Raw genomic sequence first — 16,415 nt, 5'->3', positions numbered from 1 at the left:
CTCCTCCCACCCTGAACTGCACCTGCTCTCCCTACAGAGCCTTCCCCAGCCCTGCTTCTCCCTTGCGTGTGTGGTGTGTGCCTAGCCCTCCCCGACAGCAGCGGGAGTGGCCTGCAGCAACCCGCACAACGGTGGGTGGGTGGGTGAGGGGCTCCCAGGGTCCCTCAGACCCCAGACGAGCACGTGCCAGGCCCTGGGCACGATTCTAACCGCGGGCCCAGGGGCAGCAGCTCCTGCGCGGAGACCCCCCTGCGCTCGCCCGAGCAGCAGCAGCCGCGCGGCGGGGCAGGGTTGCGGCGAGCTCGGCGGCTCTGGTGCACGGCGCGGGGAGGCGGGGCGGGGCGGGGCGGCGCGCGGCGAAGGGAGGGGGGGTCCCTCCCGCGGCACAAAGGGAGGGAGGGAGGCAGCGCGGCGGCCGCAGCCCCAAGGTCACACTTCTCCCGGCAGAGGGAGAGAGAGGAGCGAGGGCGGCCGCGCTCCCCGCCCCTGCCCCCTCCTCCCACCCCCGTGCTCCCCGCTTCTCCCCCAGCCCCTCGTCTCCCCCGCCCCCTTCTCCCCTCCCCGGCTCCCCCGCTCCGCCTCGGGGGCTGCGGCAGCCCGGCCACGGAGCAGCCCTGCGGCCCGAGCGCGCTGTCCATGGTGGGCTGCGAGCTGCCGGCTGCCCGCCCGGCGCCGCGGGGCTTTGGGGCCATGCCGGGCACGGCAGCGGCGGCGGCTCCCCGGCGTCCCCCCGCGCCCCGCCGCTCGGCGAGCGCCTGGCTGGTGGCGGGATAATGCGTCTGCCGGGCGCCAGCGCTGGGCACCTGGGAGGCACCGCGCCGGGGGGCCGCCCGCCGCCCCGCCACCATGTCCCCCCCAGCCTCGGCGGCCGCGGCCGGCGACAGAGGCAGCAGCACGTCGGTGCCTCCGGAGGAGGCGGAGGGGGGCCGAGAGGAGGTGAGGACGGAGCGAGCTGCCCGCCCCGCCGGGCGGCGGCTTGGGGCTCCCCGGCTGCATGCGAGCGGCTTTGCATGGCACGGGCACGGGCACGGGCATGGCAGCGCGCTCGAGGCTCCGCTCCGCTCCGCGGGGTTACACCCCGGCTCTGACCGGGCCGGGGCTTTGCATCCAGGTACGGCAGCTTCCGCTCGCGCCAGGGCCGGGGGGGGGGGCAGAGAGGGGCACCCCGCAGCGCAGCCCCTTTCCCGAGCCTGGCTGGCCGGGGGGCAGAGAGGGGCACCCTGCAGCGCAGCCCCTTTCCCGATCCTGGCTGGCCGGGGCCGGGGGGGCAGAGAGGGGCACCCCGCAGCGCAGCCCCTTTCCCGAGCCTGGCTCACGCGGGCCGGGGCCGGGGGATTCCCAAGGCCCCGCTGGCAGGGGAGGTGAAGCCCTTATGGGCGCTGGGGGACGGAGACCACCTGGGAGCGCGGCGCGGTGCAGACCTCCGCGTGGGGGGCGGCTGAGAGCCAGGAAAGACGGGATGAAATTGAACAAAGGGAAACCTAGTGTGGCTGGAAGATGCTGGGGAATCCTCCCTCCCACAAAGGGCTGGAGCCCCAGGGCCTGGCACAAGGCAGTAAAAAATAGACCTGTAGGGATCCGTCCTGCTCTGGTTCCCCCGGGGATGGACAGGAGGGGACCTAACAGGGCTTCCCTGGCTCTACCTTGTATGGTTCAGTGGGTAGGAGATAGTTAAGACTGGCCAACCGCATGGAGCAAATTTTCCATTGGCGTAAGCATGTGCCAGTAGACTGTAGGTAATGGAGTCCTGCTTCTTACACCAGCTACAAATTTAGGCTGATGGGGTCTCTGTAAGGGACTGTGCCAGAGTCTGGTGGGTAGCAGTGCAGACTTGCCACAGCTAGGGGAAGCCCTTGTCTGGCAGCTGGTCCCCCCTTAACCCGGTTACCTCATACCTGACAGGGTAGGTTTAGCCAGCCTGTGGGTGTGCGACGCTCTATCTAGATAATTACCATCCATAGGAATGATCTAGCTCTTTCCCTACTTACAACCTATGCATCCCTCTCTCCATTCTCGCTCTCCTTTCATTCTGTGCTTATCACCATGGTAGCTGAGCCTGTACTGCTCTGAACTGGAACAACCAGACAAACACAGGGACTGAAAAGCTCTGAGGGGAGGCAGGAGATCTGGATGCTGGGGGAACATGCCTGGGATAGCATGGAGAGGTTGACTGTTTTGGGGGGCAGAAGGAACAGATGAAAGCACCTGCTTGTTGTTCCCGCCAAGAGGAAAGCACTGGGCACTGACCTGAAAGGTGTTGGCTTATTGCGTTAGAAGGAAGTTGTGGTGCCCAGTAAGAATATGGGAAACCCTCTTGGCAGCGTGCCAGGGGCCAGCATGTAAGTGCATGATTCCCCCTGAAGGCAGTTGGACTGGCACTGGGGAAGGGGGGTTGTTGATGCGCAGAAGCTAGAGGGATTCCCCAGCTGCTGCTCCATCCGGCGGCGCATCAGGGATTTGGGATGCAAGGGAGGCGCAGCTGCTCTTCGTGTGCTTTTCTTGTGGGGGAGAGATTGAATGCTGGGGAAACATGAAGTGCAGACTAGAGTAGGCTAGGAGCCATGTGCCCCCTGGCTCCAGGAATGCTGCTGCGCTGTGGTCATCTTGATGGGCCTTCTTGCAGAGTCCAAGCACGAGACACGGAACAGCAAGGAGCTAGCTGTGTGTGCTACAGGCAGCCAGAGGCATGGGGGATGCTGGGGAATCCTTTTGTTTACCAGAGAGAAGCATGTTCACTTATTAGGGTCCCCAGGAAATGAAGCAATATTGACCAGGATGACCCACCAGTGATCGGTGGGACAGTGCCGTACTGTGAGCATCTGTCTGGGGATTAAAGACTCTGGTCTTCTAGCTGTGGGGTTGGTCCTTGCCTGAGCTATCTTCTCTTGGAATACACACAGCCAGAAATGCAGTTAGTCAATACCATGGGAGAGAGTGACTCTAGCTGATCTTAACAGCCACAAGCTGAGTAGGGGTGCTGCTGGGAGGGTGGGGTGACAGTTGTTGGCTGCTGCATAATCCCAGTATTCTCTGCCCTCCATTTACTTGGGAAGCACACGTGCGCACACACACTTTTCTAAAAATGTGTTTAATTGTGAATGCGTTCGTGGGAGATTTGAGCACCATCTGGAGCAGGGAAAAGAGGGAAGGAGCGAGAAGCTATGCAAGTGCCGCACACACAGCTCTGCTACTGCCGCCCCTCACTCCAGACTTGCACCTCTCCTGCTATTCCAGCCTGGGGTTCCCCACACACAGCTGTCCCACTGACCCACACTCCCCTGCCCGCCTTGCCCCATTCCATGACCATTAATCTCCTGAGTCCAGGGCTTCTCTTGAGCAGATGCTGAGAATTTGAGCCAAACTGTGGGGTGATTTTGTATTGTAGGGCGATGCTTACCCTGGGTTGGGACAAGGTCCCTCACCTCTTCTGACCTGAACAGACAGGTCCCCAGAGGGAAGGCTGACTTTGTTGCTGCCTCAAAGGGAACTGAGTCCCTAGCTGATGGCAGCGGGGTGTCCTTTTTAAAAAAACAAAACAAAAACAACAGTGTTATTTTCATGTAATTATAGGTGAATGGTGTGAGAGCCCTGGAGAATGACAGCCTCTATGCATAGAGCAAGTATAACATGAGCCATGCCAGGGTCAGCGTCCCTCACACATGCCATCCCCTGCCTTGGGACTGTGAGAACATAGTCTAGTCTTCCATCTTTCTGCTAAGGCTGCCAACAAGGATGTCAGTATAATATAATCCAGTGTGGGCTGACAGGAGTGTGAGTCTGGGACCAAGAGTGCAAAAAGCATGAGCTACTCCACTGCTTGAACTAACGGCGTATTTCCCTTAGCTAGCAGCTATAGTAGAACCTCCATTAGAGAACCTAATGGAGGTTCTTCTCTCCTTATGTGGAACCTCCATTAGAGAAGGACAAAGCCCCTTACTCTCTTAGCATGGGTTACACAGCCATGCTGGTGTTTTTCATAATGTAGACAGCTGCCCTCTGGGAGCCAGGTAGAGATACCATGTGCTCATTTCACATAGGTACCAGACAGCCATCACACTGTGGTGCCTTTTGATCCCTACCCGTCAGGCCAGACCTGGAAAAGCAACATATCCCCTCAAATGCCCAGTCACCACAAAGGTTAGGTGGAAGAATTTCTGCCTCCGTGCAGAGCCTGTCTGAGGTCTCAGGTCCTGTTGGGGAGGGAACATTCTATTGGCAGGACATGCTGCTGCATTCACTGTTCACAAAGACCGAGTCACTGAGGAACATGCCCAGCTCCTAGCTGTAGGTGACCCTTGGGCAGAGCCTGTAGGGGACATTGGAGAGAAGGGCAGGATACTGGACAACATGGAGATTGAGGTGAGGGGAACTACAGTTGCTCTGCCCTCCTTGATGGTGCCTTGCATTGTCACATCCCATACCAGGGCACTGATTTCCCCGAAACCTGGTACAGTTTTGGCCACGGCTCTGTGTAACCCCAGGGCTGCCTGAGGGATGGAGGGAATCCAAAAAATTCCTGTCTGCCACATGCACATTGGGCTGAACCAGTGCCACTCCGCTCGGCCATGCAGTTCTGCCAGGGATGACTTTGGCCCCTCTCCCTGTCACACTAACACCCAAGCTCTCAGACTGTGGCCTGGTTCTGCAGAACCCAGTGCCATCCTATCCACGCTGATGAGGTGCAAGTCAGATTGGATTCTCTCAGACATCCATTTGTGACAATTCCAGCCTGTCCCCAACCCCAGCAAGCACTGAAGCCTGGGAATAAGCTATGGGTACCTGCCCCCATTCTCAAGTGACTTCTGTGGGTGGAACAAACCCTCCCCACATCCCGGTGTAATCTGGAGGCCATGATATGACTGCAGCAGGTTCCCTGCAGGTCTCCCTCTGTCCCAGATGCACAGCTCTCCCCTTCCCTCTGCAGTTGGCAGCACTGCCAGCCTTGGGTGAGCCAGATGTTTCCTCTGGGAAGCATTACAGTGAGGGTGTGGGGATTTGAGGTACAGCTGCGGGGTTTGCTCAGCTGGGGGCTGACATCCTCACCGAGTCAGACAAGGGACAGCCAACCCAGAGGCCAGCCCATTGAAGCCAGTGGGGTTTCCCAGGTGTGACCCTGGGCAGAGTCCGGCCCCTCCAAGTCTTGTTCTGGGGACTGGCTGCTGCAGGGGAGGTACAAGGCTTATTCTCTTATCTGATGCAAGTAGATCTGCAAGGTAGAGCCATGGAAACTGCTGCTAATGACTCCCAGCAGATTAACCTGCAACTCACTGCCACTTTGCTCCATGCAGGAGCCACCTGAACCCCACACTGGTGCCTTGGGGCTCATGACTTCAGCATTTTGGAGCTGTGTCTCTGGGACACATAACCCCCTCAAACTCCTGGCCAGTCCATACTTGGATGACACTGGAAAGCTGAGTGATATAAGGTCATGGAGATGGATTGGGGGGCAGGTGTGTGTCCAGAAATCAAGGATGTTCTTTGCTGGTGAGATGGAGGGTAGGTGAGAAATCCTTATCCCAGCTCCCTTGCAGTTGATCTGTTTCTCCTAACCTAGCCATCACATCGGGGTGTGTGTGTGGGGGGGCAGCAGCAGGGACGAACTGTTGGTGCAAAGTTGGGTTGGGTTCGGTCCATTTCGGGGAAAGTGCAGGAATTCAGGTGGCAGGGAACTGTTTGGGTCACTTGTTAAGTAGAGGGGTCATAGACATGGGAAGGGTTGGACTGTTTGGAAAGAGTTCTGACCAGAGCAACAAGTCATCTACAGAGCTCAAATGGGCTCTCAATTTGCTCTGTATTCAAGTTGGAGCAGCAGTGGGGGTAGGAATGGAAAAGGGCTGGTTAGGCCATCCAGCTAGTCTCCTGGGAGCTGGGTTGTCCCATACAGCCCATTCTGCAGGTCTCCATATGCTCCCATGTGCTGGAGAAGGGGATTCCCCAGATCTCAAGGTCAGGGAGCCTTTCAAATAATCTAGTCCAAACGATGACTAACATTTTGTTCTACCACCTCCTGCTCTCCATGTTTCTTTCAGTCACTTCACTGCCAGGTATAAGTTAGCCCCTGTTAGCCCCTGGAGCAGCCAGTGCAGGTATAGGTGAGGAAAATAGGGTCCATTCTGCCTCAGGCACCAGTAGCAGCATTGACTGCTTGCGTTGGACTTCAGCATCTTTAATCTCGGTGATGATATCAGAGACAGAACCCGGATGAAGTAGCGATTGTTGTCAGGGTATGGGAGGTGAAAATAGTAATGTCACCCTTTGCCCTTCTCATCTGAGCACCTCAAAGCACTTCACACACGCCTGTGAACCCAGCCTCCACAGCCCGCTGGGCTCAGGGATCATTATTCCCCTATGGAGTGGGAAACTGAGGCACGGAGAGATGAAGGGACTTGATCAAGGTCATGCAGTGAGCCAGTGTCAGAGCCAGGGATGGAAAGAAGCTTGGCTCCTGTCTGTTAGTAGTAGCAGAATCCATACTTGCAGGTGTAAGAACAGATTTGCTAACCACAGCGGGATTTTAAGAAGCACAGCCAGTGCAGTGGAGGATGCTTACAGTGAACTCAGCTGGAGGGAAACCCTGTTTACAATGAAGTAGGGCAAACTTCTCGCCTCATTTCATTGGGCTGCAGTGGGCAGATCACGGCGGCACTCGTAGTGCAGTCTCTACTGCTGAGAGAGAAGCTGTTCTGGCAGTAAAGGGATTTCCCCTATGCCGGCTTCTTTGGTGTTCTGGACTTTTCCATATCGCCAGTTCTCTTTCTTAAAGCCAGGGGCCCAGAGGAAAGGCCCCACTTCCTTGGTAGCCCCTGGAGGCAGCTCTAGCAGAATTTCCATCTGGGGCGATAGCTTTGGAGGTAGGGAGAGGGTGTGTGTGTGTGTGTGTGTGTGTGTGTGTGTGTGTGTGTAAAAATATATAGCAGGGTTACTGTGACCCTGTAAAGCACTGCAGTATTTAAATGCTGCATAGTCTCAGGAGGAGGCTGATGCATGGACTAGAGCTCTACTGAACCCAGCTCCTGGGATAAAGGCTTTGCCTGCAGCACTTCTGATGCCCTGGATAGGTAACTGCAAAGGGCTTCACCTTGGACTTGCCACAGGGCTACCTGGAAGCTTCAGCAGGTGGTGTCTGCATCCTGAGCAGGGCAGGCCCCTGAGAGCACGTCACACCCTGCACTGGCCATCAGGTGAAATTCAAGGTGCTGCTTACTATCCTCAAAGCCCCACATGGCCTGGGGCCCATCTCCCTCCAGGACTCGCGCCGCGACCCCAATCTGCCAATACAGCACATTAAATTATTTGGTTGGTTCCTTTTCTCTGTTTGTGAGTTACCTGCAAACAAGGCCCGATTTCTGCAAATGTGCTCATCATTTCCCATTGGCCAGTGAACCCCACACATACCTTGAGATTAGTATGGACCTTAGGGATCTGCCAGAGGCCCAAGGCTCTCCTGCTCCAGGGCCCCCTGTGCACTGATGCCCTTCAGCATTACAGGAGCTCTCCTGCTGTATCATAAAGCAGACTCAGGACTTCTGGGTCAGCCTGTGCCCCATAATCTGTGAGGGGGAAGCTGGGGAATACCTCTTGGATGCCCCCGTTCTGCACTGTGAAACCTCCCAGGCTGTGAGGCTCCAATGGAACTGCTCTGCTGGGGAGCTGGAAGAGGGAAGCAGAGGGCCCTGAAGCTCCTGTGATGCTGCAGCGCTGCCAGGGCACAGAGGACAAAGGGAACTCCTGCAATTCTGCAGGGCAGGCTGAGCTAGGGAGCAGAGCATAGGGGGAATCTGGGAGATCTTATAATGCTGGGCTGAGCTGAGCTGGGACACAGGGCATGGGGGTGGGGGTAGAAGAGAAAGCCAGGGAGCTGTTGTGGCTGCACTTCAGGGCTGAGGAGCTGAGAGGATTCAGCACGGCTCTGAACAGGCCCTCCCACTAGGTGCTCCCTTCCTGTTCTCCTTCCTCTCCCTTTTTGCTTCGTTCTTTCACTCCCTGCCTCCTGAGCCCTGCAGATGTGACACTGATGCGATTCTGTGTCATGATTCAGAGAAGGGCTGGGACTTGCTTCTGTCAGATCTGAAGTCCCCAGCTCCATCACACACAGAGCCAGCCCCCAGTTTTTTGTGCTGAGGTTGTTGCCTGGAGACTAGTTCTGCCCAAGAGACCCATCCCCAGGCTCCAGAACCCAGCCAGCTCCTCCATGCGCACCCTGGGAGTTTAGCATTCTTCATTCTCCAGGAGCAAGGGAAACACAGGTTCCCGATGGGAATGTGAAGGGTTTTACCCAGCCACCATTCCCCTCACTGCGTGCACCCCAGCTGCATTTCTCTGTGATGTTCTACACACAGTGCTCTGTGTTCCACTCATTAAAGGCACACTCCTAGGGTGGGAATCTCACTGCAGCAGAGTGAAGAAATCTCAGCGTTCTGAGCCAAATCCAGGTCCCACGCCATTCAGTGGCAAAACTCCCATTGGCAGCAGCAGGACCAGAACTTGGTTTGTAGGGTCACATTTTGGCAAGTTTCAGGAGGAAGGATCAGCATTTTGGAGACCAGGTCAGGACTCACGTTCTAGCCCCAGCTTGGGGGAGAGGAGTTGTGGTTAAAGCACTGGATTTCGCAAGTCTATTGCCAGCTCTGCCAATGATTCATTATGTGACCCTGGTTCAGTTCCCTCCCTACTGTGTGCCTCAGTTTCCCCTCTCTACTGGGTGACACTGGTACTGACCCAGCTCCTGAAAGGGCGAAGAGGGTTATGAGACTGAATTCATTAGTGTCTGTAAAGCACTTTGGGATCCTTGGATGGAAGGGGCCAGAAGGTTGTTATTGAAACAGCAGGGCAGAGGCTGTGCCCATTGAGTTTGCCTGCACACTGCTGATAGTACATTCATTCACTGTGCACCAGGACAGGGGAAACATCCCAGGGTAAGAAGCACAGGCACGGGTTCCAGTCGGTGAGGCTACACCCCACACATTCTACACGTCTACAGTGAGCTTAGCTAGGTGCACGTGGGCAGATCATAGTTTAAGAGCAATGACCGTCATGGGCCAACATTTCAGGTGTTGTAAATGGTGGGAGACGGTCATTACCTATGCACCATCCCCTGTGCACCTCCTCAAGGCAACGCATGGCGCTGCATCCACTCAGCCTCAGTTTCCCCAACAGAATTTCCAGCCAGCTCTGGTGACTTACATGGCTCAGCCCTCTGGCCAGGTCACCACAAAAGTCCATCTCCCTTCTGGGGTAGCAGAATCCAAAGTTACAGTCCAAAACAAACGCCAGATAAAGGAGTCTTTGTACCAGCTGGACCTAGTCCTGAGCTCCTACGGTGTTATTTGTTCATCCCCCAACCCACTTCACTTCTGGTGAGGCACCCCCTGCCATGACCTGGCTTAACAACTATCAGTGAATGCCAGGAGCTCCCTTCCCTCCAGGGAAGCTCCGACAAGCTGCAGTCTCATTCAGTGCCTCACTCCAACTGCTTTTCCTTCCCCAAGTGAGAGCTGTAGGTCTGTTTGCCTATCCAGGCAGCCCCTAACTGAGCCAGCACTCTTCTTTTTAGCCCCTTCCTTCAGGCCTGACATCCAGGACAGGAACAGCAGGTGGGGCTGAGTGAGCTTCCAGTAGCCCCTTAACCCTTTTCAGGTTCCGGTGGAGCTTGTAGGCCCCCTGACAGGAGTTACAAAAGAATTTAAATGCAAACGGCTGATTCTAGATAAACCTCATCAGAGACCCAAACAAATAACAGCAGCATCAGTGGGTGAGTACACTGATACCACTGCCCTCATGTGGACCAATATTGTCTCATTATTTCCTTGTACTCCCCCATCTATCTGTCTGTATCCATCTTCTGTCTCTTGTCTGATACATAGATCGTCATTTTGTTCTGTTTGTACAGTGCCTAGCACAACGGGGTCCTGGTCCATGACTCGGGCTCCTGGGTCCTCTGGCAATACAAAGAAATAATAATACTAATGGAGGTGGTTTATTTAGAAGCAGCAGCTTGCCTCGTGTTAATACAGAAGAACCGGGAAGTGAAACTAGCGAAGAGAAGCATACATAGTGAACAGAGAGCATCAGTGCAGCCAAATCAATGAGATGTTAAAGTTTCTGTCCATTTCAGTAGCCTCAGGTGCTGTCAGTAATGCAGGGAAGGTATTGAAACAAAGAGGGGATTATTCTTTTGACTGTGTTGCTGTAAATAATGTTTTAGATTCCTGTCACATTCTTCATCCCAAAGCACGTCGTGGATTGGGCACATGAAGGGATTGCTCCCCTTTCTGCTGAAATGCAGCCACCTCTGGGGTGGGATGCCACAGCCATACTCAACCAACACTATATTTCATAGGAGGGGAAGTGAATAATAATAATATTGTACATTTACAGGGCCACATAACATCCAATCCTAAAAGTACGGGGGCTAGGGCACCACTGGAGATGTTGAGCGGGAGATGAGGAAGAGAAAGGGGATATTTTTGGCCAAGGGCACTGGGGCAAACCATGATTCTTAAAAAAAGTGTGGTGGGATCTTTACCATCCCTGAAGATCATTCGGGGTCATGTTTGTTAGGAGCTCATCTAAATACAGAGCTATTTACATACACTGTCAACTGCAGGGCGCCCAGCTTCCCTATCATGGAAAAACAATAACAGAGAATTGCTGCACAAGTTCAGCCCAGTGGTCCACCTAGCCCAGTATCCTGTCTGTGACAGTGGCTAACATGGGCTGTTTCCTAGGAAGGTGCAAGAAACTCTGCAGTGGACTGTTATGAAATGACCTGTCCCCAGGTGAAGTCTCCTCGTATCCCTATCAGTTAGAAGCTGATGCATGCCCTAAAGCAGAAGGGGTTCTATCCCTTCTATTTTTGTCTCCTCTCTAATGTAAACCTGGATCTTTTCATTATTCACATAAATGTCTCATTCTGCTGAGCTCTTGACTTGAATGTTATGTCTTGCAGCAATGAGTTCTAGAGGTTTAATAGTGCTTTGGGTATAAAACCTGAGGCTATGTCTACACTACAGAGCCTATGCCAGCATAGCTCCCTGGCGTAGACATGACATATGCTGTCAGACGTTTTTCTGTTGGTGTAGGAATACCACCTCCCTGAACAACATTGTCTAAGCTGACCAAAGCACTTTCCGTCAGCATAGCTGCATCTACACTGGGGTTTTTGTCAGCATAGCTACATCACTAGGGGGTGTGGGTTTTTCACACCCTTGACCGATATTGCTATGTTGGTATAAGTTTTCAATATTCACTCCTATGTGGCCTAAAACACAGAGAAGGGGAAGAGAACTAAAGTCATTCACACGTTGTAATAATGGACAATGCATCAAAGCATCTCTGCTTGCATAAGCTAGAGGAGAATAGCACATCTAAGATCCCAACACCCCTTAATGACTGCTTTGCTAGCAGCTCACAGCTGGGGTCCCACATTCTGGCTCCACTTGTGACGTCGTCCTGGACACTGCTGTGTTATTTGATGCACATAGATTCACACCCCAACTTGCTGCGCAACAACTTGCCATAGAAACAACCCATAAGTAGGATGAGGCTGGACCAGTGCTTGAATGGGACATCTTCCAGGAAGTGGTGTAGGTCCTTCACTGGGAGGTGCACTTCCTGAGTTGTTACCAAACTCCTAGTAGCATGGCGTTATGGGGTGCTGTACAGATGCTGTGTTTTAGATGAGGTGTAAAACTGGTATCCTGCCCACTCCTGTTCATTAAAGATCCCCGAGCAATTTTCTCAAGAAGGGTTTTCACCACAGGGTCAGAGCCAAATTCCTCAGTGCTTGACGGAGGGTGGGGGAGTTGCATGCTAAAGGCCACTGTTACAATGATGGGGGGAAACTTGCACATTAGAGGTTACTCTTGCAGTTCCAGGGGTGTTGGGGAACTTGCATGTGAAAGGTCACTGTCACAGTGCTGGGGGGAACTTGCATGCATGAGGTCACTGTCAAGTGCTGGGGGGAACTTGCATGCATGAGGTCACTTCCATAGGGTGGGGGAACTTGCATGCGTGAGGTCACTGTCGCAGTACGAGGGGTGGGAAACTTGCACTGTTCTGCTTGCAGCGCTATTTGTGTCAGGCATTGTTGGAGGAACAGCCCTAGGGGGATTTACAACCCTTGTAGCTCTCCCGCAGAAGGGCCTTTCCTGCGGCTGGCAGGTTCACAGCTGGACTGCCATATGTGCGGACAGTCGCCCCGTGAGTGGAATTGCTGCTCAGGAGAGCACCTCGCTGATTTACACTCATGGCAGGCAGCGAGGAATAGGGGATGCAGCCACTTAGCCTGGGGCTGGTGCCTGCAGCAACAGTGAATCATGGCAGAGGCTTGCAGGCAAGCCGGGCAATTACCGTTCTGAATCAGAGGTGGGATTACCCTTCCCTGGGTGTCCTGGAGGACATGGCATTGGCTTCAAGTGACAGAGGGGAGGGGGAGGGATCCTGACTGCTCTGCTCTTCGATGCTAGTTCATGAATGGAGCAGCGAGCCCACTGACACTCTGGAGGAGAGGGTCATATGTCCATATCTTCCAGGCAGGGACAGCATGCTCTGTTCACATTTCCTGGGAGAGGAGGGCACGTGGCAACCCTGGAATGGCAGGAAGTGGGCACTGACTCCCACTGCAGTAGCCAGAGGCTGCACAATATGGGAATTGGGCATCAGTCACACGGCGCATCATCCCGGGGTGAAGCACAGACCTCTGGCCCCTCTCGCCTGCCAGCTGAAAGGATTATCCCTGAGGAGTAACCTCTGAATGGGATCTGTTGCCTCTCTGAGGATGGCAATCTGGGATTCATTCTTTAGCCAGTTAATTGCAGGAGCTAATCAACGCTCTGTTCAGCGGGCTGGCTTTCCCCTTTCTGCTGCAGGCTATTAACTTCTCCCCCTGTTCTCTCTCCCCCTCTTCCCTGGTTCCCCTGGGCACCTGGAGCAGCAGCGGCCGGTGAAGCAGTCCCTCAGTAAGTCCCTCTGCAGAGAATCCCACTGGAAATGCCTGCTCCTCTCCCTTCTCATGTACGGCTGCATGGGAGCTATGACCTGGTGCCATGTGACCAAGGTCACCCGGCTGACCTTTGACAGTGCCTACAAGGGCAAGTCCATGATGTATCACGATAGCCCCTGCTCCAATGGCTATGTTTACATCCCCCTGGCCTTCCTGGTGATGCTCTACGTGGTCTACCTGGTGGAGTGCTGGCACTGCTACACCCGCAATGAGCTGCAGTACAAGGTGGACGTGGAGAGCGTGCACGAGCGGGTGCAGAGAATGCAGCAGGCCACCCCGTGCATCTGGTGGAAAGCCATCAGCTACCACTATGTCCGGAGGACCCGGCAGGTCACCCGCTACCGCAATGGGGACGCCTACACCACGACCCAGGTGTATCACGAGAGGGTCAACACTCATGTGGCGGAGGCCGAGTTTGACTACTCCAACTGTGGGGTCAAGGACATCTCCAAGGACCTGATGGACCTGGAGAGCTACCCAGCCACTCGGCTCCGCTTCACCAAATGCTTCAGCTTTGCCAACGTGGAGTCCGAGAACTCCTACCTGACCCAGCGCGCCCGCTTCTTCACCGAGAACGAGGGGCTGGACGACTACATGGAGGCCAGGGAGGGGATGCACCTCAAGAACGTGGATTTCAAGGAATACATGGTGGCCTTTTCAGACCCCGATAACCTTCCCTGGTACGTGTCCCACTACGTCTTCTGGGTGGCTGCCCTGCTGACCCTCTCCTGGCCCCTGCGGGTGCTGAATGAGTACCGCACCTCCTACGTCCATTACCACGTGGAGAAGCTCTTTGGGTTTGACTTTGTGGCCGTAACACCAGCTGAGGAGCGCTCCTTCTGCAGGAGGATGCCCCGTGTCAACACGGTGGACAGCACTGAGCTGGAGTGGCACATCCGGTCCAACCAGCAGCTAGTGCCCAGCTACTCAGAGGCTGTCCTGATGGACTTGGTGGGGCTCTCCAGCTGCACCAGCTACTCCGCTTGCAGGTACGGGGGCTACCGGCAGAACTGCGAGCGGTGCCACAGGACTATAAGCAGCTCGTCCATCTTCTCCCGCAGCGCCCTGAGCATCTGCAACGGCAGCCCCAGGATCCCCTTCAGCAGCAGCCGCTTCTCGCTGGGCCGCCTCTACGGCTCCCGGCGCAGCTGCCTCTGGCAGAGTCGGAGTGGGAGCTTGAACGAGCAGAGCTGCCCAACTGAGCAAACCCGGCTCTCCAGCCAGGTCACAGTGGAGGAGGAGGACCCTCCTGCTTACCAGGATGCCCTCTACTTCCCCGTCCTTATTGTGCACCGCAACGAGGGCTGCCTCAACCATGACCACCGTCACCTCCATCGGAACGGGTCCTGCATGGAGACCTCACTGTGAGCGGAGGGCGGCGAGGATCTCCCTCTTGATCACCGTGTCTCCAGGCACAGGGACTTGGGAAGGGAGGGGATAGCCAGGAAAATGAGGCACCAGTGCCCCGCTCAGCATGTGGGATGGAGAGGTCACTGCCTCTTGGTCTCCAAGGATAGGCTCAGCAGCTGCTGCATTTGCCACATGGCCTCTTTGATGTCACAGAGGAGAGGGTGGCAGCAGGATGGGTGAGCAGCAGCGCCACCTGTGGCATGGCACAAAATGACAGACCGACAGCCACATGCAGAAAATGGTAGAAAAGAAAGGACTGAAGGAGGGAGCTGGGTGCTATAGTTCCACGCTCTGCCTCGAAAGGCCCCGGCTGGCTGGAATAGTGCTAAATGACAACTAGCACCCACCACCCTGCTGCACCCGTGACCTCCGCCCTTCTCCCCCAGTGCTGCAGACTTACTCTCCCGCAGAGGGGTCCCGCACGGGGCCAAGAGGAGCAAGGCCTGGCAGCACATTCCCTTTGAAGCAGCGATTAACTCCTCATGCGCCAAAGATCCTGGGGCACTCGGGCCCATAGAGCTGAAGGGCAGTTTAGAGGAAATGCTCAAGACCACAAGGCCAACTCTTTCGCCCTTTTATTGAGGCTGCGCTCCGACTGTTACACTGTCCTCAGCTGCTGGGAGGGGCATTGCCACCAGATGGCTCTTTAGAAAGCCTCAGCACTCCAGGGCCAAGAATCAGCATCCCCTAGGTAAAGCTTAAAGCATTCCAACGACTTTTCCATTTGGGGTTGCAAAGAGCAGGAAGCAACAGGGAATCTACTGAGGAAAGGCCAGACCTGGCGTTAGAGCACAGACACAGCATGAAGCCAGTAGGTCTGGCAGGAGAAGGCCCAGCCTGCAAAGCAAACCACGGAGACCTGGGTGTGCTGGGAGTTTTCGGGAAGCCAAAGACACCCGATGGGGAAGGGGTGAGTTGGGCAGCTGGGGGACCCCCAGGGCTTGAAGTGAGCGAGGTCTAGTCATAATTAATTCAGCCAAGCAAGGAGTCTGGCATCCAGGGAGGTTCTGTTAGGTTCAACTGCAGTTTACCGATGAATAATAGAAGAGCAGGTTGGCGGGTCTTGGGGAGAGTAAATATTACATGAAGTCAAGCTGGCTCCAGACTCCAGTCACTAATACGAAGGGAAGCTGGGTTTGGCACAGAGCTCTGAGGGCAAGGAGAGGCTGGAGATGGGAGAGGGGTGGTGATGTAGAGAGGCCCAGAGTTTCTGCTGTCCATGCTGGTGAAGGGAAGGGCTGCTAACAATCTGAAACAATGCAACCCCTTTGGCCCATGTGGTTACAGAGAGGGCTCCTCTCAGCATGATCCTCAGCTCCTGGGCCCCACGCTCCTCTCTGAAGGGTTTCCACTGGCTCCTCAGGGGACTACCATATACAGTCTACCCAAAAACCTCTTTAGGGTGCCTCCCTCATAGCACAGACCAATGGGCAGAATCCTCTGGCTGGCTGAAAGGTGAACAGAAACAATCCTATTGAAAATAGTCTGCAAAGGCCCGTGCTCCCAGGTTCCGTACAGAGTCTGTGAGCATGTTTACTGGAGGTAAAAGAACCCACCAAGCCCTGAGGGCAGGAGCCAGTTCCCTGGGAGGAGCTAAACACCAGCAGTGGTGGCATGAATGCAGCTCCCTGCCCTGCTCTGGGCAGAAACAGAACCTTCGACTCAGGTGTCTGCAGTAGGTAAAACCACAACAGTTCACCTTTCAGGTCCCAGTCCTGCAATGGGATCCGTGTGAATGGCCCCCTGCATCAACATAGAGTCCCATTGGTCAGTGGGGGTCCACCTATGCAATCCAATAGCAGTATCAGGGCCTAAATGGGTCATTTTCTTTAAACTTCTCCCTGAAACTAGTGCATGTGGGTGAGAACTCCTGCTAGATTGGGCTTGTGGATGTGGCCATTCAGGAGCCGATCCTACGTACTCAAGCTCCTGCAAATGATCCTTATAGACATGAGCAGTCACTTGAAGTCAGTGGTTCTACTCACCATGGGTCAGGGTGGCA

At 55.1% G+C, this 16,415-nt stretch overlaps 1 protein-coding gene across 2 annotated transcripts; it reads left to right on the top strand.

Moving 5' to 3' along the window:
• Nucleotides 1–472: 472 nt before the first annotated feature.
• TMEM151B (transmembrane protein 151B) lies at nucleotides 473–15,506 on the top strand. 2 transcript variants are annotated; one of them, XM_039530448.1, is made up of 2 exons: nucleotides 473–936; nucleotides 12,935–15,506. In XM_039530448.1, exons 1-2 carry the CDS (start codon nucleotides 847–849, stop codon nucleotides 14,369–14,371), a joined length of 1,527 nt encoding a protein of 508 aa, XP_039386382.1. In that variant the 5' UTR covers nucleotides 473–846; the 3' UTR covers nucleotides 14,372–15,506. The 2 variants fall into 2 exon arrangements, with proteins under 2 accessions (XP_039386382.1, XP_039386381.1); XM_039530447.1 differs by having other exon boundaries at nucleotides 473–1,111.
• Nucleotides 15,507–16,415: the final 909 nt, after the last annotated feature.

Source organism: Mauremys reevesii, linkage group 3 (assembly GCF_016161935.1).
Source record: "Mauremys reevesii isolate NIE-2019 linkage group 3, ASM1616193v1, whole genome shotgun sequence".
NCBI lineage: Eukaryota > Metazoa > Chordata > Testudines > Geoemydidae > Mauremys > Mauremys reevesii.
This window is presented reverse-complemented; position numbering and strand designations above follow the sequence as displayed.